At 44.7% G+C, this 24728-nt stretch overlaps 1 protein-coding gene across 3 annotated transcripts in view; it reads right to left on the reverse strand.

Moving 5' to 3' along the window:
- SLC22A4 (solute carrier family 22 member 4) overlaps positions 1 to 24728 on the reverse strand; it is a 40313-nt gene that overhangs the window by 10004 nt on the left and 5581 nt on the right. For all 3 annotated transcript variants that reach the window (XR_011486765.1, XR_011486766.1, XM_070465051.1), the window contains exons 2-5: positions 16619 to 16722; positions 14956 to 15110; positions 7705 to 7876; positions 3637 to 3763 (exon numbers count right to left, since the gene is read on the reverse strand). Coding sequence is in view for 1 of the 3 variants with exons in the window: in XM_070465051.1 (XP_070321152.1) it covers positions 3637 to 3763; positions 7705 to 7876; positions 14956 to 15110; positions 16619 to 16722 (558 nt within the window). In the remaining 2 variants the exon portion in view is untranslated. The remainder of the gene's footprint in view (positions 1 to 3636; positions 3764 to 7704; positions 7877 to 14955; positions 15111 to 16618; positions 16723 to 24728) is intronic.

Consider the following 24728-nt stretch of genomic DNA (forward strand, 5'->3'; position numbering starts at 1 on the left):
TTTAGACAGAAACCTTTAAAACATAAAAATTGACTTCACTATTTCTTTATGTAAAGCCTGACTGCTAGCATAGACTTGCCTTGACTCCTGGGCATCACTATGGGTGACCTTAATCACACTGAACCTTAGGGCCTATTGAGTCAGTAGGGCCATGTAGCCCCAAACTACCTTGAGGTTCATATCTGCTTTTTATACTTTTCATGTTTTTGTCTCAGTGTCAGAACACACTTGAGTTAACTAGGGGACCTTGAAAAAGTTACTATTTATCCTCTGTGAGCCTCAGTTTACGTCTCTGTAAAATGGGTATCATACATAATTAAGAGTTGAGAAGTTTAAGTGAGGTCATATATATAAATCTTAACACAGTACTTGAACCATGGTAAACACCCCGTACACTTTAACTATTAATTACTGCACCATTGAGGAAAACATGTAAGCTGTCGATGGTTGGTGGTATTCTTACTGCTGTTAATGGACTTCCTTCCTTTCCTTTTAATCTACTGAAGTTAACTTTTCATGTGTTAGGAATCCAGATAATCAAGCTTATTAGAATCGGAACTATACTATTTGCATTAGCCAAGACAAGGATAAGACAAGTGCCCATCAACAAATGATTGGCTTAAATAATACGGCATATATACAATGGGATATTGGTCGTAAGAAAGAGTGAAACATTGCCATTTGCAACAGGAGAATATTTCACTCAGTGAAGTAAGTCAGAGGGAGAAAGACAAATATTATAAGATATCATTTATATATGTAATAAAAATGTAAATGAATCTATATAAAAAATAGAAATAGATTCACAGACATAGAAAACAAACTTATGGTTATCAAAGGGAAGAGGAATGAGGGTTGGAGGGATAAACTAGGTGTATGGGATTAACAGATACAAACCACTATACATAAAATAGATAAGGAACAATGAGTATTTACTATACAGCATAGGGAAATATATTCCATATCTTTTCATAACCTATAATAGAAAATAATCTGAAAGAATAACTGGAACACTTTCTTGTACACCTGAAACTAATACAATATTATAAATCAAATATACTTTCATTTTTAAAAAAAGGAATTGAAACTAAAAGAGTTACAAGGCTCTGAGGTGATAAAGTTAAACTCTGTGACTCTGGGCGTGTATTCAGTAAGAGGCTGAGGAAAGAATTTCCACAATGAAGGAAGTAAGAGTGCCAGACCCGCCCTTGTAGTAGCTGCTTCCCAAATATTAGCATCCTTCTTTTCGAGAACAATCAGGCACCTCCTCATGCAGCAGACAGTCATGTTACCTCTCTGCTTCTGCACTATCTGGAGTGAAAACCTCAAGAACATGCCTCTGGCAGTATTACCCAGTTATCACAAAGAAGAAAGTCCCTGTGTAAACTGCTGGGGACTAGCAGTCCTTCTGAAAGTTTTCTGGGAGTGGTACCAAGTACAGACAGGACCTGGGGATCAGGCCTATGCTGACAATTGGCACTTCCATAGGGTCCTTGTGAAAATGCAGATTTCCAGGTCCCACCTTGGGTTTGCTTAGTTTGAGTCTTTCCTGGGGCTCAAGGGCCTGGGAATCTGTAATTTTTAAAAGCTCTTTGGGTGATGGTGATAAGCAACCAGATTTGGAAACCTCAGGACAAGAACATTTCTGTATCCCGTGCTTGTCCCTGGCTTGTATGGAGCTGCCAAAATGCCTTTGGACCAGGCACCATGAGAGGCTGAAGGTGCTTCAGAAAGGAAGCCAAAGAAACCCAAGATCTTGTTTGAAGATGGCATGACATGGTTTTTTTCCTGTTCAAGTCAATGCCACTACCCTTAACATGAGATGAGAAAGAACCATTAAAAGCATGTATTTTGGTACCAGAGTGAAACTTCTAGCTGTGTAATCCTGGGCAAATAATTTAACTTTTCAACTAAGAAGAACTATGCCTCAGTTACCTCTCCTCTGAAATGGTCCTATAATAATATGTACTAGCAATGATTAGCATGAGCATCAAATGAGCTGAACAACATGCCTGGCATCTGGTAGGCTCTTTATTACCATTCCGAGCAGTTTGCATTTGTTGGCACAGGGCCCTATATATCCTCCTTCAGAGGACCCTACCTGGGAGGTGAATAGGGAGAGATGACTGGGCCTCAGGAAAGCACAAGCTCCCTTTTCCTCCTCAGGTTTGTTCAGTTGAGGTTCAATATGCCTCATGGCAGGAAGAAAGCATGTGTTTTGACACTGGACTTTGTTCTCATTTGTCTCTATAACTATGTATCTCTGAAATGTTTTATGATTGCTTTATCTCTACCACTAGACTCTAAGGTCCTCAAAGCAGAAGTCAGACCACGTATCCATTAAACATCAAAAAAACATTCAGCACAGCCCTGAGATCCAGAAGCGTTAGACACTCCCAGTGTTATTTTTGCATCCAGTTAAATTGACCAAGGCTGGGAATGGAATTCTTGATCCGAAGAGCAAAGGATTAAGATATATTTTTCCTGACAGTCCTCTGAAAGCTTGGGCTCATGGCCACTGTAATTAATCCTCCAGACATCACCAAGGTGTCTGCTTCCGTAAAAGGTTCCAAAGGCCAAGAAGGAAGATAGGGTACTGGCAAGCTCGTCACCATCCGAAGTCCTGGGGTGGCCAGGGACACAGATGTGAGCATGGAGGCAAGCACACAGACTAAGAGGTATATAGTCTTCTTGGGGTGTCCTGAGCAGTCTCTGACCCTTCTAGCCATGAGTGCCCTTGCTCTATCATTTAAGTGTCCTCCCTGGCTTGGACCAGCCTCTTCAGCCCTGAATCACTTTGCTCTCTTTGCTGGCTCGCCCTGTTTGCTCCTTGGGGACCTCCTTCCTCACCTCATCACTTATCTTCCATCTAATTCTCTTAACACTCTGGGTTATACTCTATGCTCCTTATGTGTCTGATTTTTCTTGTTTTCTCTGGGAGTTGGCATGAGGTATGGCCAAGGACACGGTGAGTCCTTACGACTGTCAGGAAGTGAGTATGCTTCCTCTGAATATCTGCTTTTTTCATGGCCTTCTTCCTGCAGGTGTGAATCCACCAGCCTATGCTCTCAGGCCCTAGGGTTCTAGACATGATATAGCAAAACTAAAGACAGGTACAGCTTGCCCAGCAGACTTTGGTAAGGTTCAGAATACAGTGGGGAACCCATGGGTGGAATATCTCTCAAACACATTTTTTTCCCACTTAATATAGATATTCAAAAATCACCAGTATGTAGCTGCATCAGTGGTACAGAGCAAGAACTAATATTTAATCAACACTTGCTGTATGCTCCCTGGAGAAAGGAATAGCTATCCACTCCAGTATTCTTACCTAGAGAATTCCATGGACAGAGGAGCCTGGTGGGCTGTAGTCCACGGGGTTGCAAAGAGTTGGACATGACTGAGCAACTAACACTTTCACTGCTATTTGTTAAGCAATTTATATATATTATTATATTTAATTGGTCCACAGCCCTTTGAGATGGGTTTTATCTCAGAACTTCATCATCATTTTGTCTCTAAGGTCTTGAACAGTGCATGGTGCACAGTAGGCACTCAAAATCTATTGAATCAAATTAAATTCCATAATCAAGAATGCACAGCTGATCTCAAGAGAAGACATTTGCAAATCCTTACCTCCACGGGATCAAAAACCACCACTGGGGCAGTTACGTTGTTTATTTTTGCAGCTTTTTGGATAATATCTTCAGCTTCTTTAAATCTTCTCTGGGATATCAGCCATCGGGGAGATTCGGGAATAAACCTAAAATTCATTTTGGATGTTTTATAATTTTTCACAGTAACAAGGTTGATGCTATCAACTGTAAGTTGCCCCCAAATAATTTTTACTTTGTAAAATTCTAGTTTGTCTTTTTAAAGAACATCAGGAGGGAGGCTTCATAAGATCTCCATTATTTGTAGGAATAAATAAAAGTACCTTCACGTTTGAAAGTTGTGATCAAATTATAAGACCAATCGTTAGTTGTACTTGAAGACAGGGCCAGCCTACAAGGGGTAACATTAACTATGGGCATGTTTAAACAAGGGCAGCTGGAGAATACCACCCAAAACTTCATACCCAGCATGGCTCATTAAAGAAACAGAGTCTATTATCTTTCCAGTGTATCCATCCCTAGGGGAATTCCTGGTGCCTCAGCTGGTGAGGCTCACAAGTTTACTGGCATCTGTGTTCCTCGGGCATTTCCTTAGGCAGTCAGAGGAGGAGGCGAGTGCATTGATACACTTCTGTGGGATGTCCCATGGCTTTCAACAGATTCTCAGCTCAGTGAGTACCCAAACCAGTTATGGGGATTCAGCCAATGTGGTCTCTCTCTCTCTCTTTTTTTTAATTGTCTAGAAACATTTAAAATTTTTTATTTTATATTGGAGTATAGTTGATTAACAATGTTGTGTTAGTTAGAAACTGACTTTTTATCACACAATCTACCCACATTTTTAATTGATGCTCAGACATGGCTGACTTCTATTCTTTCCTAATTTTTCTATTTTTATTTATTTTTTATCATTTTTTCCTAATCTTTATTTCTCAGAATTGCTTAGCCATTCTTTTGAGAGCTCTTGTTTTCCTTATCTATTTGTCAGTGTTAAGTGGTCCTAGAAAATAAATTATATGTAGCAGATATAGTCTTCCTATAATTAACAGGCCCCTGAAAAACCTCAACAGGAATTATCTCAGAGCAAAACACAACATATCAAATAGCTAACCCCCAGCTTCCGTCCCTAGCCTACCACAAGCACACGAGTTGAAAAATGAACCCACTTTCATTTTTTGGAATATATACTTGGTTGGTCCCTGTAGCAATTGTGATGATGTTAGGCCACTGGCCCTTGGTAATTAGAGCTGTCCTGTCCCAGGGAACTTCCTCTGGTGCTGTGTATCTGTGCTGTTCAATGCAGCAGCCACTAACCAAATGTGGTTATTGAGTTGGTGTGATTAGTGTGATGGAAAAATCCAATTTTACATTTACTTGCGGCCCCTGGTGGTTCATATGGTAAAGAATCCTCTTGCAATGTGGGAGACCCAGGTTTGATCCCCTGGAGAAGGGACTGGCAACCCACTCCAGTATTCTTGCCTGGAGAATCCCATGGACAGAGAAGCCTGGCGGGCTACAGTCCATGGAGCGGCAAAGAGTCGGACATGACTGAGAGACTAACACTTGCACCTCCTTAATTTTAACATGTCATTGCATGTGGCTAGTGGCAACTGTATTAATGAAGAACTATATAGCACGGGCACTTCTACTTCTGAGAGGTATGTTTCCCCAACCAAGTTGTTCTTAGACATATCCTACCTTTCTTAACTATCAGCTCTGAGGGCCATCACTGGCCTCAAGTTCCAAATGATTAGTCAGCTAGATATTGCAAAACTTTCCCCATGTTGCACCTAGGGGCTCCTTCCCCACCTACAACACTCCATTCATACTTGTGGTCACTTGCTGCCAAGGAAATTGGGGACATTAAAAAGCCCCCAAAACACCTGCTCCAATTTTCAGCCCATTGTACTTAGGGTTGCTGTCATCTTAACTTTTGAACTGCCATGGTTTTTTGGTGTATAAATAAGTCTAACTCATCATTTCAAGGTAGTGGAGGGCCAAATAAGGTTTACATTACAGCCTCTCTGTAGATTTAATTCAAATTGAACAGGGGAAAAGTGTTGCTAGAGAGTCTATATCACATGCTGAGTAGGTAGTAGAGGTCACAGCAGCCAGAAGCCATCCCCACATCATCCCAGCCCACCCCGATGGATGGGCATTGCTTCAGCAAATCCCACCCTCAAGGACAAGGTGTTAAAAAGAGAGCTATTTTGTTTTTATTTTTAAAGAAAAATGATAAGACTGTTAAACTTTCGGGACAAGCACTCAGCTTATTTGTCCTGGCCCCGGGCTGTGCTCTGTCTGGGACAGGCCTGTCCCGGGTACAACGTGCCCACAGCCAGGAGCACTCATGGAGCAGCCCGTGGGCCACATGGAACAACTCTCCTCAGAGCAAGAGGAAGGCAGCTCCTTGTGGGATGGACCTTCTGTGCTAGAAACCCAAGAGGCTGACCTGTCAGAGTTGTTCCTGTGGCATTTGGTTCCGAGGCAAAGATCCGAGCCCCACAAATTAAAATCCGTACTAGTCAGGGCCCTTCTATTTTTGTTTTCTCTCTCTTATAGAATCATATAGTAATACAGTTGACTATAACATATTTTGAAAGTACTAGTCTCTTATGCTGAAATGACAACTAGAACCAAAGAACACAGATTACCAAAATCATTCAACTGAAGAGGCAGAAAGTAACCTCTGAATGATCTCGTCTTGTGACTTGAGAGACTGTCTGGTCACCAGCACCTTTTACAATAAATTCAGTTAGCAGGGGGTGTTGTGGAGAGAGGGTGTGATGCTGATGTGATGTGATGATGATGGTGATGATGGTGATTCTCATTCAAGAAAACTGCCCTACTCTCAGACTGGGTCAGGAAATCAGAATAGTATCTAACACACTGTTTCTCAAATTCTAGGGAAGTAAGAAAAAAAAAAGTGCTTTCTTTTCCCCATGCACACTCACGCCAAGGATTTGCACTGGTGAATCATATCAGCCTTAGAGATCATAAAAGGACAGTAGTTTGGAGTGGTCTAACCAGAGCGATCTGGTCTAACAAGGCCAAGAAGTACCACCTGTCAGCCTCTGTGGCTGCCTAACAGTTGCAGCAAGATGAAGGTCCTTCTGGGAAACTTCCTAAGGCACCCTTCCTAAGTATGTCCATAGGACAGGGCAACCATGAGCGCTAGTCTAACCTGTGAGCCCCAAAACATGATCAAAAATACTTTAATTGTTTGTAAGCAGACAGAGGTCAAGCAATTCAGTAAAACCAGTCACTGCTGGGAGATTTGATTTTGATATCATGAAACCAAATTAAGACTAATCAATGAGAGAGAGAGCGAGAGAGAGAGAGAAAGAGAGAGAATACCGGACTCAATAATGGGAAAAAAATCCCCTTTCCTTTTATTTAAATATGGAAAAACCAAAGAAATGAGGAATCTCCCCCAAATAAAACATATGGCTGGGACCTTATTCCATTATTGTCATTCTGTTCTCTCACGTAAAATCTTCCCCATAGCCATAACTCGGTGAGACTGCGGTCAGCATCTCAACACTTTGTTATTCCCACATTGATGTGTCGAAATTTGGTTGAAGGGTTGTGAGAGGAGTGAAAAGAATATTTTCTCTAACAATTAATTAAACAGAAGTGATTCTCTAGCACTTCAAGACAAAGCAGATAAACAGTCACATCTTAGATGCTAATCATTACATGATAGGGAAGCTTGCGGAAGTTACATTAGTTGAAGCCATAAGGAAAAAGAGATTTCCTAGAGAAAAGTGTCAGAAGAGCGGGGGGCAGAGCTGAAAATAACAAAACCCAACAGTACCATCTCCACAAACAGCAGCAACCGTCCAGTAACAGAGAAGAGTTGGGATAGCCCAAGGGGGACTGGGTTTCCTGAGAATGGTGCTTCGTGGGACGGTGGGGAATCAAACCCCAGCACACATGCCCACCCCCAACAAGGGAAACCGTCTGTGGGCTTTGAGGCCTCAGCCTGCTCCAGTGAGATCAGCAGGCCCACGTCAAGGTCAGCACCAGGCTCTGGGCTCCAGGTTGCTGGCCCGCAGTAGGGGGCTGTCTGAGACAGAGCCACACTCACCACCACAGCGGGACACACAGCACCCCCGGCACCGTCAGCGCCAGCAGCAGCATCCGCCAGTCTCTGATGAAGTAAGCAAACAGGGGCAGCAGCATGTAGCCAACTGCAAAAAATGTGCACACTCCTAACGTAGAGAATATAATACGAACTGACTTGCCAAGAATTTCTGTTCCTGTTCAAAACAAGGGAGGAGTATTAGCATTTTAACTCACTTCAATATTTGCTTTTTCACATCATTACCTGGCAGTTAGAGTTAAAAAATATAACCACTTAGAAGAGGAAAGAGTTATTTGCCTCCTGGCCCAGAGCAGGAGGGGTGAGTGTGGAGGAAGGTGGGACATGACCCAAGACTTACCACCTCATAGAAGGATGAGTTTTCATGAGATTTTAAAGGAGCTGTAGATTTTTTTTTTAATGTCTCCTCATGTCATATGAACATCATGCTCAGCCCTAAGAGGTAACCTCTTTTGAGAATGCCACATTTCCAAAATAAAAGCCCCAGGGTGAGGAGCAGTGAGGGCGTCCCAGGAAACGTGGGAGCTCTCCTGAGGGTGTGTGGATCATGCGGCATTCTGCCTCTCCCACCATTCACCACTGTAAATAAGCAGATATGGGTCTCTTGGAAACAGTGGAGAGTTCAGTTACTGAGCTGTGTTAGGACACCCTTAGCTACCCTCGAGCCCTGAGAAATGATAAAGAGGATCCAGCTGGCTATGGAGGTCCTCAGAGCAGGGCCTCAGTGCCCAGGGCTGAATTCCGCTGAGGCCACACAGTGCCCAGGTATCAGCCCCAGGCGGAGGCAGTCCATACAGCCCAATGAAAGACAAGAACTTGCTCTTCTGGCCTGGCAGGCGGCAGCCCTGGAGCTGGGCACACATGGAGAGAACTCACAGAGCTTTCCCAGAACACCACAAAACCACCAGATGCTTGGCATCTGGCCCTGTTTTGGGAAAGGCTCCTGCTCTGCTCAGCGCCACAGTGGATGGCTCAGCCCCAGTTCTTCAAGAGATGTTGCTTGCTTCTTGGAGCGCTTGATTTGAGGCAAGGAGTCTGAAAACAGGCTCCTTCTGTTGTCACAAAACTCAGGCCCTTTCCACAGAGTCCACTCTTGGTCCTCTGCCCCAGGGTGGAGATGTGGCCAACGGCAATAGCTCCATCTTTTGTTTGAGATCTGCCCACCACTACTGAGAAGTAGCCCAGAAAATACAAAACAGATGATTTGAAGGTTATTTAGGCTTGGGTTTTAAGAAGGAGTTTCTTAGTTATGTTTATATGCCCTGAGCACAGGCTAAGGAATTAAGGACTAATTCCAGAGAAGCAGTAAAATGACTACTTCTGCTGGTTTCCCTTTCTCCCCTCCTACATGTTCCTATCCTCACCTCTCTTCTTCCTCACTCAGCATAACTGAAGATGTGTCTCAGTGGCTCTGTCTTGAACAGCCATTTCTAAAAGCCAGACTGATAGAAATGGCCAGTATTGTCTATCTCTCACATCTTGGACTGCAGACAGTAGCTCTAACCACCCAGGGCATTTCTTAGCCTTTAAACTCATTTCCAGAAATAGGGCCAGACTTCTTTCAGGATCATGAGCGTTGTTCCCATATCTTTTCTTACCTCATTAATGACCTTCCTGTCACTCCATAAGAAGACTCACCATGCCATGGTTTCTAAACACTCTGGCTGTGATTATCAAGATATGACAATGAATAGTGCTTTATTCCTAAGCAGAGATTCAGAAGTGAAGCGGCAGAGGATGTGACTGTGGAAAAGAGAAAGTGCACAGGACCAAGTGGGAATCTTGTAGACTCATGAGGCCAAGGGAGCTCCCTCATACTTCCATGATCCTGATAAGAGAAGAGAAAGAAGTTACCCCACTGAATTTCTGGATCCTCTTTAAGCTTGGGTCTCAGGTCAGAACAGAGTGGCTCTAGCTTTGCAGAGTACCCATGGGGGACAGAAGCTTCATTAATCTAGTCTTCTGCCCTTATGTGGAGCAACAGGGATGGCACAAATCTGAATAGCTCCTTGGGAACATGACTTCTTGCTCTCTGACTTTTAGAAAATCACTCTGCCTTTTGCACCATCATCATCATCTTCATAGTTAGCATTGTTTTGAGTAGGCACTTTGAGCCAGGTTCCAGAATGAGTGTTTACATATATTATCTCTTTGAATCTTCACAACAATCATATAACAACTAATATTACTTCTGTTTTACATATCATCAGCTGAGACTTAAAGAGTTAAAGCAAATTGCCTAAACTCACACATATGCAATAAGTTGGACAGACAGGATTTAAGCCTGATCACTTTAATCTATGGATACAGTCCAGAAAAAACAATTACATGGGAGCAAAGCCTTCACCCTGTCAAGCTGTCCTTCGACTGAGTTCTAGTGGAGACATGTGTGAGAGATGAGTGGGGCCACACCTGCATTTTAGAAGTTAGGATTTGGTCTTCAAACTAATGAGAGGGCAACCAGTCCTCTCAGAGACACTGGGAGAGGAGTCTTATTTCCTGCAGACCTCTCACTGCCAGCAGGTGTCACAAACTCCATGTGACTGGCAGTGAGAGAGGTGACTGGTGATTCCGGCTCTGCTCACTAGGGGCTCCTTGTCCTGACCTCCTTTACCCCTTAGGTGTTTGCTCCTAGAACAAAGCCTGCTTGGTCTTGATCTGCTTGGGCCTCTGAGTATCACTTGTGAGTGAGACTCTGACTGCTAAGCCAAAGAAGTATGTCTTGGCCAGGAGTGTTTGCCCACTGCCTGTCACCACCTCCAGGACCTCATAATCTCCCCGAGAGTGAGTGACTCAGAGAGGGCCAGGCTTACTGTCATGTTGCTCAGGGCCCTTCTATGGTAATCAGCTCAGGAACCACTGGATCCCTCCACTTGGGGCAGGATCTGCCCCTCCATGAATGACCAGCAAAGGTCTGCAGACCCCAGCTCAAGAAACATGACTGTGGTGCAGTTGCCAGGATATAGGGTAGGACCCTGGGTCCTCTATCAGCCACGTGCAGAGGCTGGGCCCCTTGATGCTCATTTGCTATGAGGGTGACTTTGATAAGTCCTGCTTCATGGAGTTATTATTATGAGGACTGAGATTAACGTAGGTAAGGAGCCTAGTTAGGTGTCTGGCATGTGGCAGGTACTCAGGAATAGTTAATTCTTTTATCCTGGTCAAACAATTGAAATGTACCAGATGTCAGGGGAATGTTGGAAAACACAGTGCCTTTGACCAAGAGATCCAACAGAAGACAGCAAAAACCTCTCTGTGTTCCTGGAAAATACTCAGAATTCTCATCAAAATAGCAGATATTCCCTTGTCCCCTTTCTTCTCTATAAACTTTCATGATCATTCTAGCTAAAAGGGACCTTTCTTGTCTATGCATATACACAGACAATTTATCTGTGCTCCCCTCACACTCCTAGACCCACGACCCACATTCTCTGTAACAGCTGCCTTGGCTGCCTCTGCCGACCAGATTTGAGCCCTTTGAGGACAGACAGGAGTGAGTCCTACCTCCTCCCTGTGTTCCCCAATTCTTCCCTCTCAGGGCAGTGCAAACAAGGGTTGCCAGCAAATCTCTGCATCTTTTTAATGTATTTATATCCCATTTCTCCCTTGAAGTAGCTTATAATTTGAATAAAATAAAATAATGGTAACATTAAAGTAAAATACAAAGAAAGGTGAAAAGCAATGTCCTGGAGAAAAGAGCAAAAATATGCAACAGATCGCTTTGGAAAATAGTGTGACAGTTCCTTAAATGGTAAAACCTAAAATTCCCATAAATTCTAGCAAGTCCACTCCTAGGTACATGCCCAAGAGAACTGAAAACATAGATCCACAAAAGACTTGTACTCAAATGCTGATAGCAACGTTCTTCAAATTGGTCAAAGAATGGTAACAACCCAGATGTCTGTCACCTGCTGAAGAGATGACCAAAATGTGGTATCTACATACATTAGAGTACTGAGTCATTCTGCAGCACAGACCAACTTTGACAACATTAAGTGAAGGAGTCAGTCACAAAGGCCACACATTGTAAAATTTTGTTTATCAGAAATGTCCAGAATATAGACAAATCCATACAGACTGAAAGTAGATTAGTGGTTGCCAAGAGCTGGGGAAAGAGGAGAATGGGGAAGTAACTGCTAATAAGTTTCTTTTGTGAATGATGAAATGTTCAGGAGTTAGGTACAGTCGATGATTGTATGACGTTGTGAATACACTAATAACCACTGAATTTATACACCTTTATAAGAGTTAACATTATGCTATGTAAACTCAATTTTAAAACTTTAAAAAACTATGTGACTAATAAAGGCTGCATGAGCTTCTTGGTAGCCAAACTTACAAAGGAAGATGCCATTAGTTATGTACTTATCAAAAGGAAGAAAACATGAAGACATCAGAGGAAGCAGCATTTTAAGTAGTTCAGCATGCTGGAACAAATATCGTTAACAGTGCTGGGAAAAAATGAATGAATCAGTCAAGACAGGAGACACTCAACTTTGCAAAATAAATTCAAGCAGCTAGTTATGAGAAATAAAGGAGGATGCCACTAGAGTTTCACCCAGAGGCTTTGGACAGGCCAAGGAAACAGTAGGAGATTGTGATGGGAGAGCTGGAATGTGGGTAGGGTCGGTGTCCTTGGTCCTGAGTGGTCACTTGCTGCTGAACCAGCATCGTTTTGGCAGCCTCTTCACTTTCAGGTGTATCCATGTTCTGTTTCTTTAAGAAGCACTGTTCCTTTCTTCCCCTTTCTTGTCTCCTGTGACTCTGGCAGGCAGAGCAAGGAGAGAATCCATTTTTGTTGAGAATCCACTGTGTTGAGAGTGGGAGTAATTCAGTTTCCTGAGTTAATGTGAGAACTCCTAAAATGGCAGATTATCACCGCACAGTCTTGCCAACCCTTCCGTGGAGCCAGAGGGCAAAAAGTGAAGGTGAAGGGCCAGACAGAACTCAGACCAGATCCAAAGCTTGGGTTGCTTTTAGTTAAATGAAACCCATAATTTGGCTATTTCAGTCCTAGAACACCAGAGAGCGCTGCTGCGCTGCCAGAAGCCAGAGATGTTGCTGTGTCTCCCATCCCCACCCTACTCCAGGCGCTCACGAGGGCTTCTGGCTGCTCCAAGGGGCAGACTGATTTTCAGTGACTCTGAAATGCTCAGGCCTGAGAACCCAGGACAAGGAGTTTCAAACCAGCACACAAACGTCAGCAGTTTCCTGTAGAACACCAAGGAGTGTTCTACAGCCAGGGAGGCTCCCAGAGCACCCTACAGCTGATGGAGAGCCTGCTGCACCCAGCGTCCCGCCCACTGACGGGGGCTCCTACGTCTAGGCTCGACTGATCTTCCAGCTCTTGCTTGGCCTTCCCACTCGTGTCAGCATAAGGAGCAGGGAGAGAAGCTGGTTGTAGTGTCAGGGTCAGCTGGGCAGAGGCTTCCCTGCAGGAAGCCTGGCCTGGGCTCTCCTGGCCTCATCCACTCACACGGGGGAGGAGGCTCTATGGCTTCAGAAGCACCCCGTGCCCCTGGAAAGGCCGGTCCAAGTGCTGCCGTTCCGCAGGCCCTGGGGAATGCCGTGCGCGGCACAGACAGCACCTGACTCCTGATCCCGAGGACAGGGCTTCTCTGGCTTCACTAGGACCTCGTGCCCTTCCATTTCAGGTGATTCTTTCGGTTCTCCTAAAAGAGCTCTGCTCACTCTAGGCAGATTCCTCTGTTTAGTCTCCAGTATGTTCTGGCCTAGGCAAAGCTACCCATTGGGCTTTCCAGGTACGGGGTGGTCACCAAAAGGAAGATGGAATCTGTGGGGTTTTAAACCATGAGAAAAACAAACTCTGCTGTGTTCAAGAGCCCTGTGTCCTTGGGGTCATCAGGTATTAGGAGGTTGCAACTTCTGTCCTGAATTCTTCCAGTCTCCAGTTTCTAGCACCACTGGCTGGCAGCTCTCTGTGTCCTCTCAATAAATCCTTCCCCCCTCCCCTCTTCCCCTGCAGAAAGGACAGAGGTCCTCTCCTGCTGAAGGGGGTGCTTCTGCTGGGGTCGTGTGACTGCAGCATGCCTTCCCCACCTCCTTCTTCAGATGCCAAGGCTAGGCCTTTGGCAAGGAGCGCTTCACAAATGATTAAAGGAGTAGAATTTGAACAGTTCCAAGTTGGCAACCTGACAGGGTGTACACATACTCAACAAAGAGAACACAGGATCTTGAAAGCCAACGAGTCATCCAGAATCTTAAAAGCTATCAGAATCATCTTACTAGATTCAGACTTCTAAGATAAGAATCATTAGACTTACATTAAAGGGGTGCTATTGGCAATTACACTGTGGCAATAGGGACAAACTGAGACAGCCAACAAGGAAATATGATCACACCAGAGGTTATGGGAATGAGTATCTATTGTCCCAGAGGTGGCCCCATTGCCCCTTCTCTCACCTGAGGAGGTGGCCTCAGAGAGCCTGCTGGGGACTTCACTCCTGCAGACCCTTATCAACATGCCTGGAGCTCACCCTGCTGCTTCCTGGGAAAAGCTGCTGAGGACCCTGGGGGCCTCCTCCTGACCTTTAGCTTGTGAGTCCCCCTCATGCGCCCTGATATTCCAGAAGCAAGGTTGCTGCTAGGAGATAGGACAGCTCCCAGCAATGAGGCTTGTCCTGTATGCAGCTGATATGCTCTGGGGGTGGGCTTTGACTTAGGGGTGAAGCCAGATCTGCCGAAAGATGGACAGCTGGCACCGGACTCCTGTCTGACACGTGCCTCCTCCACCTGTGTACCAGCCGCACCGACCACCCTTAATCCCCCTAAAGGCCAGGCCCAGCTGCCAGGAGACTGTTTAGCCGTGGCCCAAGGAAGAATCTTGAGCCTTCATAGCTCAGATCAGACACATCCCCGGACTGTCTCTCCCTCAAGAATCCCTCCTCTGTGTCCTTCCCAAGCCCCGTGCTTCTGAAATGTGCCTCAGTTATCACTTGGCTCTTACTCACAGTCACATTTCAGGGCCAGCAAAGAGCTGGCTCCCTATGAGTGCCTGCCTTGCGTGTGACCTGTCAAAGAACCTGTGACCACAGCCTCCTCCCCAGCACATATGTCCCCGAAGCTGATCACTTTTTGGAAGCACAGACCATGAATTACTGTGCTTCCTTCTGTGCTGAGTAAGAGCACTCCTGGTGCCCTCTTCAGCAGCCCCCTCTTCCCAGGCCTCTCTGAGGACTTTAAGGAGGAGCCCTGCAGGTCAGAAGCCATTCCTACCTAGTATGAAGGCCACCACGTAGTTGGAGATCTGGCCCATGCCGACGATGACAAATAACACGGTGAACATCTCCCAGTTGATGGAAAAAATCTGCAGAAAGCTGAAGCCAGTCTGCACAGCCATGGTTGCGAAGAGGATGGTCTTTCTGCCAAATCTGTAGAATACAGCACAACACAAGAAGCGGCCTGTGCAGGTCACAGCAGCACCATACTCAGGGCTTGTCGAAGGCCTGAGTCAGGCATCCCTGCAGACGGTTTTTCTCAGGGCTGTGACAGGCTTTTCTCCTATCACACCCTCCCAGGTTCTTCCTGGGTGAGGTCTCAGGCATCCTTCTGCCCAGGAGGTAAATTTCTGAGATTCTGAGCCTCCTATGGAGGCAGCAGATCTCGAAAACACAGAGAGGCTTATGTAAAGACCATGTGGAAATTTGCTCTTTAGAATGAGTCATAGGTAGAAGCTGCCATCACGTTTCTGGAACATGAGCACAGTACAAACTGAAGATGCATCTAATGTCAACAACATGAGAATTCTGTCAACCCAGAGCCAAGAGTCCCTCTGTGTCAGTGGTCTTGAACCTAGGTTGCGCTTGGGATCAAGAGAACTTAAAAAATACTGTGACAGCCTTCTGAGATTCTTATTGTCTGGATGTAGGCTGTTGGATGCAGTATGGGTATCAGGGCTTAAAGATATTTCCCAAGTGACTTTACTGTGCATCCCAAATTGGGAACCACTGCTCTGTGGAAAGTAGCTTCCAGCAACATCCATAAATGACACTACAGTTGGCTTACGTCTTAATTTCATTTTCTAATAGTGTCCAGTAGCTCAAAGGGAACACAGGACAACATCTCCCATCTCATCTTCCACACTCAGGTCACCTCAGGCTTTTGGGTCTGGGGTCCCATTGGGCTTCACGACTAAGCCATTCCTCTGGAAAGCCTTCCCCAACACTGCCACTGAGCACTCCCACCTTCCTGCCCTGGTCCCTGCAGAACATGCAGGGGTCAGCGTGGTCATGTCTCCCCACGCGCTGATGCTGTCTCTTCCTGACTGCACTCCAGGAGGCCCTGAACCAGCCTTGATCAGCTCTGTGGCCCAGTGTCCAGCCAGGGGCCTGACCCACAGTAGAGACAGGTGCACAGTTAAGGAGGGGTACTCACCATCTGACTTTGCCTCTGGCGAATGGCTGGTTGTGGATAGATCACATGGCAGCAAAAAACAGGGTGGGGTGAGGAGGCCGTGGGGAGGCAAGCAGTGTATATTTTTGAGGAGCTCAGATGGTAAAGAATCTGCCCACAATGTTGGAGACCCTGGTTCGATCCCTGGGTCGGGAAGATCCCCTGGAGTAGGAAATGGCAACCCACTCTAGTATGCTTGCCTGGAGAATTCTGTGGACAGAAGAGCCTGGCAGGCTACAGTCATGAGGTCACAAAGAGTTGGGTACAACTAAGAGATTAACAGTCGGTGATACAAGGGCCCCATTTTCCAGTGGTTCCCCACAAGGGGCTGAGCACAGAGGATACAGGATACATCATAGCTCCTCCGGTCACTCACTTGGTGGCCTATGGGGCCTCCCTTCCTCTGGTGAAATTACCCTAAATTCAGTCCACCCCCAGGACAGGCAGTGTATCAACAGTCACCTTTCCTCCCTCCCATCATCCTTACCTGTCTGACAGCTGCCCAGACACAAAGGAGCCGAGAAGCACGCCTACAAAGAACAGGGACGTGGTAAGAGGCGTCTTCCAATCCTCCTCGCACACCAGACTCCACTGCCAGGGAAAAACACGAAGTGTGAGCCCAGCCCTCCGGCAGCTCCGGCCCCTGCCCAGCTCCGAGGGCATATTAGCGTGGCAGCCAGGCAGGCTCTCCTGCCCTGTGCCAGGCTCACTACTGTGCAAAGGGCGTAGGCGTCACAGCCCTGAGGTTGACCGCTGACTCTGTCAGTCACTGGGGCAAGTCACTGTCCTGCCTGAGGCTCACCCCCCTCTTCTGAAAGGAGGAGTGATACCTCTGGCCCTGCTTACATTGTATACGGAGAAGTGAGCTGAGGCATGGCTTGGCTGGTGACCCCTCAACTGTGAAGTAGTATGAAGCAGAGGCGCTATTTCTGCTTCAGAAGTTACTGAAGCATGACCCTCGGGCATGGAGGGACAGTGTTTGAAATGCCTGCAGGGCAGGGTGGTGGGCATGGTCACTTGATCCAGGTATAAAAGCTTCTTCTACCTGTTGAAAAATGCAAGTGGTCCCCCACAACCTGTGATTATATTTTCTGAGCAGAATCCTCCATAGAACCCTGTGCTCCCTGGGCCGCGTAACACTGTAGGCCAGGCGTAGGGCTTGATCCGGAGCCCCACTGTGCTAGGGGTGGTGTTCCCGCCCCTCTTCAGTGCTCCTTATCTCCCCTCCACACTCCTCCACCCTCCTTTCCATGCAGCCCTCCCAGAAGTGTGGTACCTCCCACTCCCCAGGGCCCATGGGCTGTTGTAGCTCTAACAAGTCTGCTTGTGGACCCATAAAATGAGTTTCAGCTAGAGTTTGTTACCAGCTCTTGACTTAAGTCAATTCAGCATACTCTCAAGGGGAGGTTGCAAAATGTGTTCAGTGAGCTTTTGTGAATTAGAAAAGAAGCAGGTGCCAATAAGTATTTTGGGATAGTGGGTCAGGGGATTGCTGTGTGTGGTAAGATGATAAAGTCTAGAGGAAAAACCTCCTGCCTCCCCCCAATCCCAGCCTCCCACTCAGCAATGGTACTGCACCCATGACATTCCTAAGGCAGATCGGTTCTTAATCCTTTCAGCTTACCTGACATAGATTTAAAAGTGAATTCACATATTTGTATCATGCCCCATTTGCAGCAGAGAGAGATGGATATGAGGATACATACAAGAAAAATGTGTACAACAAAAAGCTAAGGGAATTGTGGCAAATGAAAATCTCAGAGGAGCAGGGGTTACAAAAATAACCGAGCCAGGGGTAAGACTGACCTCTGGCTGTCCTGCCCAAAGGCCTGTCGGCTTGCCAGCGAAGCCCTGAAATCTGGCTTTGAATATCCCAGCAGCTCGGCTCTCAGGATCACAGTGTGCAGAGTAATAAAGTCATTCTGCAAAAGCTAAGTTTGTCTGAGTACCGAGACCTGCGAGAAGCCTCTCCTATATACTGCCTTCCACAAAGGGGCCACTCTGTTATGCTGAGAATAATGCCCTTGAGAACACCCCCATCCTGGAGACAACAGCAAGAGTCATGAGACTGCCTCGCCTTGTGCTCACAATGCTGCTCACAGGAGAGCTGCCCAAGCACAGCTCTGCAGAAGAAAAAACAATGTGAACCAGAAACTCTCTACCCCTCAGGCACAGCTGAGGGTCAGTCTGAAACCACACCCAGAGGAAGGCTGCCTCAGCTGGGGTACCTTGAATGGGCTTCAGGGGAAAAGGCACAAACCCTCCAAAACTGTATGGCCAGATTCACGTGCTCTGCCAGGCCACGGGTCAGAAGGGAGACGTGTACCTGAATTAATAACCACCAGCTTCTAAAAGTCACTCTCCCAGGAGCCTGGATCTGCCCCAACGCACAGATTGAAGCCCGAAAGCCTCATGGTGTGGTACATAACCCATTTTGAAGAAGGGTAAACTTAGTCTCTGAGACTAGTATTTGCCTGAAGTCAAAGCAAGTAAATGGGCAAGCGAGATAACAACTTGAGTCTCAGAACTTTACCTTGTACCCATGTCCTGCTTTGGACAAGAACACCAAAGGCCAGATAAAATGAGTTTATTATATACCACCCCTACACTTCTTTAAGGAATGTAACATCAGGACTAGGGGCAGAAAACCTCCACCACAGCCGTTAGCCTCGAACAGAACTAAGAAAATCCCAAATTTGGTGGGGCTATTAAGTATCCATTATCAGTCATCACCATTCCATCTTCAGCCAAGCAGAAAAGCTCTTCCCAAGATAACGTGCTCTCATCTGTGGTTTTAAAAACATTTTTCTATCAGGACGTTGCCTTTGGGCAGCATAGATAGGACTTAAGAAACAGAAAGGAAAGAGGACAGCTGTCAGATGTCAGGCCTTGCATGAGCAAAATAGTAAACAGAACTGGCTCCCTAATTTTCAGGCCCAGTGTAACCTGAAAAGGTAGGACCCCTTGCTCAAAACGATTAAGAATTTCAAGATGTCAATAGCAGAGCATTAAAAATAAATGTGGAGCCCTAGGTGACTGCAGGGATTGATGCCCATCAAGCTGGCCCTGATGGTGGGTCAAGCCTGGTCTGTTTGGGAAATGCAGCAAGGAAAGGAATTGTGAATTGGGTTCTGAGAAGGGTGAGGTGAGGGCCAGCTCCCCATTGCTCTCCTACTGGAGGCCATGAGGCCATGCATGGTTCTAGGTCCCCCTTCCCTCCCTGAAGAGGCGCCCCCAAAGCCCTGTCAGCATTGAGAAGCACAGAAGGTGGCCATGTGCACACAGCAGCCGTCTGCCCCAGGCCCGTGGGGGTTGCTGTCTGTCTTTGGTAGAGAGTGCTTTCTGTCTCTGCTCATGTCTGGCAGAGGAAGGCAGCGGGACCTCATGCTACTTATGGTTGTTTCCAAGGCTGGGTTCCCTCTCGGGGAATCACTGGACCCAAAGAGTCTCTTTGAAAGTTGCAAGAGGTCTGGTAATAGGATACAAAATTGGCAGATAAAATATTGGCTTCAGCTTACGGGATTGGTGTTCCAATAAATCAGCTGCCAGTGTGTAGGGGGACCCTTTTCTCCATGGGGCCATTCTTGAGTCCAGGCCCTGCCTGCCCCAGACCCATGGGGTTTTAGGGATGTATCTTAGGGCCTCAATTGTCAGGTCTCAGGGAACTCCCTGTGGTTAACAATGACATGGCAGGACCAGTGGGAGACAGTCTTTTCCTTGATGAGACATTAGTGTCCTGTGGGTCTCTGCACATGTGTGTACACGCATGCACACACAAACATACACACACAGGGTCAGCTTATAGACTAATGGCTGATGGCCTGATGAGAGGCTGCCTGGCATTGGCCTGGAGCTATGCCCTCAGGTCAAACACTACCATTTCTGAAACATAACCCACACTCCCACATGCACTCTGGACAAAGAGTGGAATGTTCCAAACTGTGCAGGGTTGCGGCACTGGATATACTCTCATAGGATTACTGTGTCTGTCTCATCCTCCAGGTCTTAGACCAATATTCCCCATTTGACTGGGTCATTTAGCCTTAAAGAAAAACCAGGTTACAAGGTAATAGGGGACACGAGGACACTTGACCTAGAAGAATATTCATCTCATGCCCTCAACAGTAATAATATAAAGGACAAGTACAGTGTATTGATTGCTCACTGTGTGCCTTGCATGGGATCTCAAAGTTGCCATCTGAAAGTGGGTATTCCCTTTATCCCCATTTTACAAATGAGGAAATGAAGGCCCAGAGCAATGAAGTGACTAACCCAAGTTCTAGTGGATTGGTAAAAGGAATTGCTTAATCATTTATTCAACAGTCATTGAGCACCTGCTCAGGGCCAGATTCTGAAGGGGCACAAAGCTGAAGGTCAAGCATGCTTTACAGGACAGGTCAGGTGTGCACATGTGCATGCATGAGCCCAGCCATCCTGGGTGGGATGTTCTTGGCCACTGCGTCCTTGCTCTCCGGCAGGACAGGAAAAGAGGCACCCCCTGTTCAACCTCCTCCAGATGGACAGAGTTCTATTTTTTTTAATTTTATTTTTGGACAGAGTTCTAAAACCTGAACACATTCATATAATCATTTTAGTTAACTGAAGTGTACAACGCTAGGCACGTGGTAGATGCTTAACAAATTGTTGATGAACAAATGTTGAACAGTTAGGAATAATGGAAAACTAGTTTGGAAATGTCTGGAATCACACAATCCTTTGAAAATCACCCTCAACCTTGAACTCTGCAAGTAGCCAAAGTCTAGCAATTTTAGCCTTCACCAAAGCCATAAAGGATCATAAAGATAAGAGTATCCCCATGACTACATAGAACTGAGAACTCTGGAAGGCAGCTCGATGCTGAGCAAAGAGCACAGGCTGTCTTGGGTTCTGCCATTTCTGACCGTGTGACTTTGGGCCACTCATTCACCCCTGTTAGCCTGCTTTCTCATCTTCAAAGAGGTGACAGTAATACTCCCTCCCAAAACTGTTGTGAGCATTGGACAGGAAATGTAAGTAGAGTGTCTGACAGCATCTGACACATACAGACCTCCTTAAAGGGTAGTTCCCTTTCTACTAATCTCATGCCTTTTACAAATAGCATTAATGAATAAGCAAAGTAGGTTGTACTGAAACCTGACTAGGCAGAAGAGATTGTTAGAAATGAGAACTTTCAAAAAAAAAAAAAAAAAAGAAATGAGAACTTTCTATTCAGACTAAAAACCAGAAAAGTTTTCACCACAAGGTGTAAAATCCTTTTATAAATGGACTTCAATCTCAGAGACAACTGTGAATGAAAACCTAGCAATAGTTCATTTAAGAAAGGCTTTCTGCGTTCTCTTATTTTTCATTCTGTGGGGGAAAGAGGAAGTAGTAGTTAATAATAGTACATACCTCCATCCACAATTTCTTCTTTATAATTTAGTTGTAAACTTAAAGTTCGAAATTTACTGACCATGGAGTGGTGGGGGAAAGCTTGCTATTTAATTCTTTTTGTTTATAAGAGCTTTATTGAGATATAATTTATATACCATAAAATTCATTCTTCTTATGTGTATAATTCATTTATAATTTACTATATTCACAGAGTTGTGCAATAATCAGTATTATCTAATTTTAGAACAGTTTCATCACCCTGAAAAAACCCCATGCCCATTAGAGTCACTTCCAATTTTCTTTTCCCAGCCTGTGGCAATTACTCACATACACTCAGTCTCTTTGGATTTGCCTATTCTGGGTGTTGGGTGAGCTGACACAGATTGTGAAAGAATTCACAGAAATATTAACAAGAGAAGAAAAGAGAGTTTTTATTCCCTTTCCAAGGGAGGAAAGGGCCAGATGCATAGAGTGGTTGCAGGCCCCCAGTGGTGGGGTTTGAGTCTTTTATTGAGTTCAGAGGGCAAGGTGCAGGAAAGAGGTGGTGGGTTCATATCTTTTCTGGTCCACAGTTGTATCTGGGCTAGCTGTGCTTCAATAGGATGTGTTTTTTGTTTTGTTTTGTTTTTTATCTGAGAATCTGTAACTTCCTGTTTTCAATAATTTTCCAGTCCTTTGGTGTCTGAAAGAGACTTGATAGTGGCCCTCGACAGGTGCTACTCTATTTTGAACAATGTTAGATGGGTTTACACTGGACATTTAATATTAAGTGGAATCATACAATATATAATCTTTTGTGACTGGCTTCTTTCAGTTAGCATAATGTTTTCAAGGTTCATCCATGTTGTTCTAAGTATCAGTACTTCATTCAAGTACTAATTATCAGTACTTTATTCCTTTTTATGGTTGAATAATATTCCACTGTTTGGATATACCACCTTTTATTTAGCCATTTACCAGTTGGTAGACATTTGGGTTGTTTCTACCTTTTGGCTATTATGAATAAAGCTGTTATAAACTTTTGTACATAAGATATTGCAAGGGTATATATTCTCATTTCTCTTGGGTATTTCTAAAGTGGCTGCATCATTGTATAATCCCAACAGTAATGAACAAATGTTTCAATTTTTCCATATTCCTATCAACACTTGTTATTGTATATCTTTTTAATTTTAACCATCCCAGGAGGCATTAAGAAGTATTTCATTATGGTTTTAACTTGATTGTGGTTGTGATTTTCCTAATGACTAATGATATTAAATATCTTTTGTGTTGAATCTGTAGATCAGTTTGGGGAGTTGCCATCTTGACAATATTATCTTCTGCTTCATGAACAGAACATAACGTATCTTTTCATTTACTTAGATCTTCATTTCTTTCAAAGATGCTTTGTAGTTTTCAGGGAATAAGTTGTGCTTTAGAAAAATAATTATTCCTGAAGAACTTTCTTTAGTATTTCTTGTAAGGTAGCACTGCTAGCCAAAAATTCTCTTAGGTGTGTGTGTGTGTGAGAGAGAGAATATCTATTTCAGTTTTAAAAGATAGTTTTGCTAGTTACATTATTAAGATTTTTGGTTGATGTGCTTTTTCTTTTAGCAGTTTTAAATACATTATCCCCCTGCCTTTGGCCTCCTTTGTTTCTTTTTAAAAATTTATTTACTTATGGCAGCACTGGGTCTTTTTTTGCTATGCCCAGGCTTTCTCTAGTTGCAGCGAGTGGGGGTTACTCTCTAGTTGTGGTGCACAGGCTTCTCGTAGTGGCCTCTCCAGTTGTGGAGCGCAGGCTCTAGGGTGTGTGGGCTTCAGTAGTTGTGGTGCACTGGCTTAGTTGCCCCTCAGCATGTGGAATCTTCCCGGACCAAGGATCAAAGCCACGGACCCTGCATTGGCAGGCAGATTCTTAACCACGGGACTACCTGGGAAGTCCCCTCCTTTCTTTCTTGTGACAAGTCAAATGTAAATCTTATGAGGGTTCCCTTGTATGTGTCCTATTTTTCTTATTGTTTTCAAAAATTTCCCTTGGTGTTTGATTTTAAGTAATCTCACCATGATTTGTCTGTGTGCAAAAATATTTTTGTTTCTTCTTGGAACTGAGCTGCTGAACTGTGTAGATTAATGTTTTTAATCATATTTGGTAAGTTTTCAGTCATTATTTCTTTCACTCTCTTTTTTTCTGCTCCTTTCTCTCCTCTCCTTCTAGTGTTCCCTTTATGCACGTTAGTCTGGTTAATAATGTTCCACATTGCTCTAAGAACTTGTTCATTTTTCTTCACTCATTTTTTTCTGTTTTTTGGATTACATAATTTCTATTTCTCTGTCTTCAAATTTGCTCATTCTTTCTACTGTCTGTTCAAAGTTACTAGTAAGGCTCTCTAGTGAATTTTTAAATTTGAGCTACTGTTTATTTCAATTACAGAACTTCTATTTGATTCTTTTTTATATAACTTTCATTTTAATATCTTAACTGGTATTCTGTATTTGATGAGACATTGTCATTGTACCTTCTTTTTACTTTTTAAGCATGAATTCCTTTAGTTCTTTGAAAATACTTACAATGCTGCTTTGAAGTTTTTGTTAAATCTGACATCTAGGCCCTTTCAGGCAATTTCTGTTTCCTATTTTTTTCCTGAGTGTGGGTCATGTTTTCCTGTTTCTTTGTACGTCTTGTAATTTTTGGTTAAAAACTGGACATTTCAGAAAATACATTGTAGAAACTCTGAGCATTGAATTTTCTCCCCCACACCCCTTCTCACCCCGACACACACCAGGGGTACCTGTCTTTGTTTTTGGTTGCTTTTTTGTTTAATGACTTGGCTGGATTCTTAGTAAACACTATTTCCCCTTCAGTGTGAAGGTTCTGGTGTTGCTCCTCAGAAGACACAGCCTTAGGCATGTGTGCAGTCACCCTGGGAGAACAATGGATTTAGCAGGGCTCTTTTTTACTGTCTCTTCCCCCATTTTTTCTATTAAGCTGTCTCCCTCTGCTGATATCACACCTAGCTGTTGTTGTTCAGTCGCTAAGTCGTGTCTGACTCTTTGCAACCCCATTAACTGCAGCATGCAGGCCTCCCTGTCCTTCACTTTCTCCCTGAGTTTGCTTAAACTCATGTCCACTGAGTCAGTGATGCCATACAACCTAGCTGTTAGGCTCCACCCATTGCTACATCATTCCTTTATTGTTCCTTTATTATATATTCCTTTATCATTCCTTTGTCATTCTTTAT

Source organism: Odocoileus virginianus, chromosome 3 (genome assembly GCF_023699985.2).
Source record: "Odocoileus virginianus isolate 20LAN1187 ecotype Illinois chromosome 3, Ovbor_1.2, whole genome shotgun sequence".
NCBI lineage: Eukaryota > Metazoa > Chordata > Mammalia > Artiodactyla > Cervidae > Odocoileus > Odocoileus virginianus.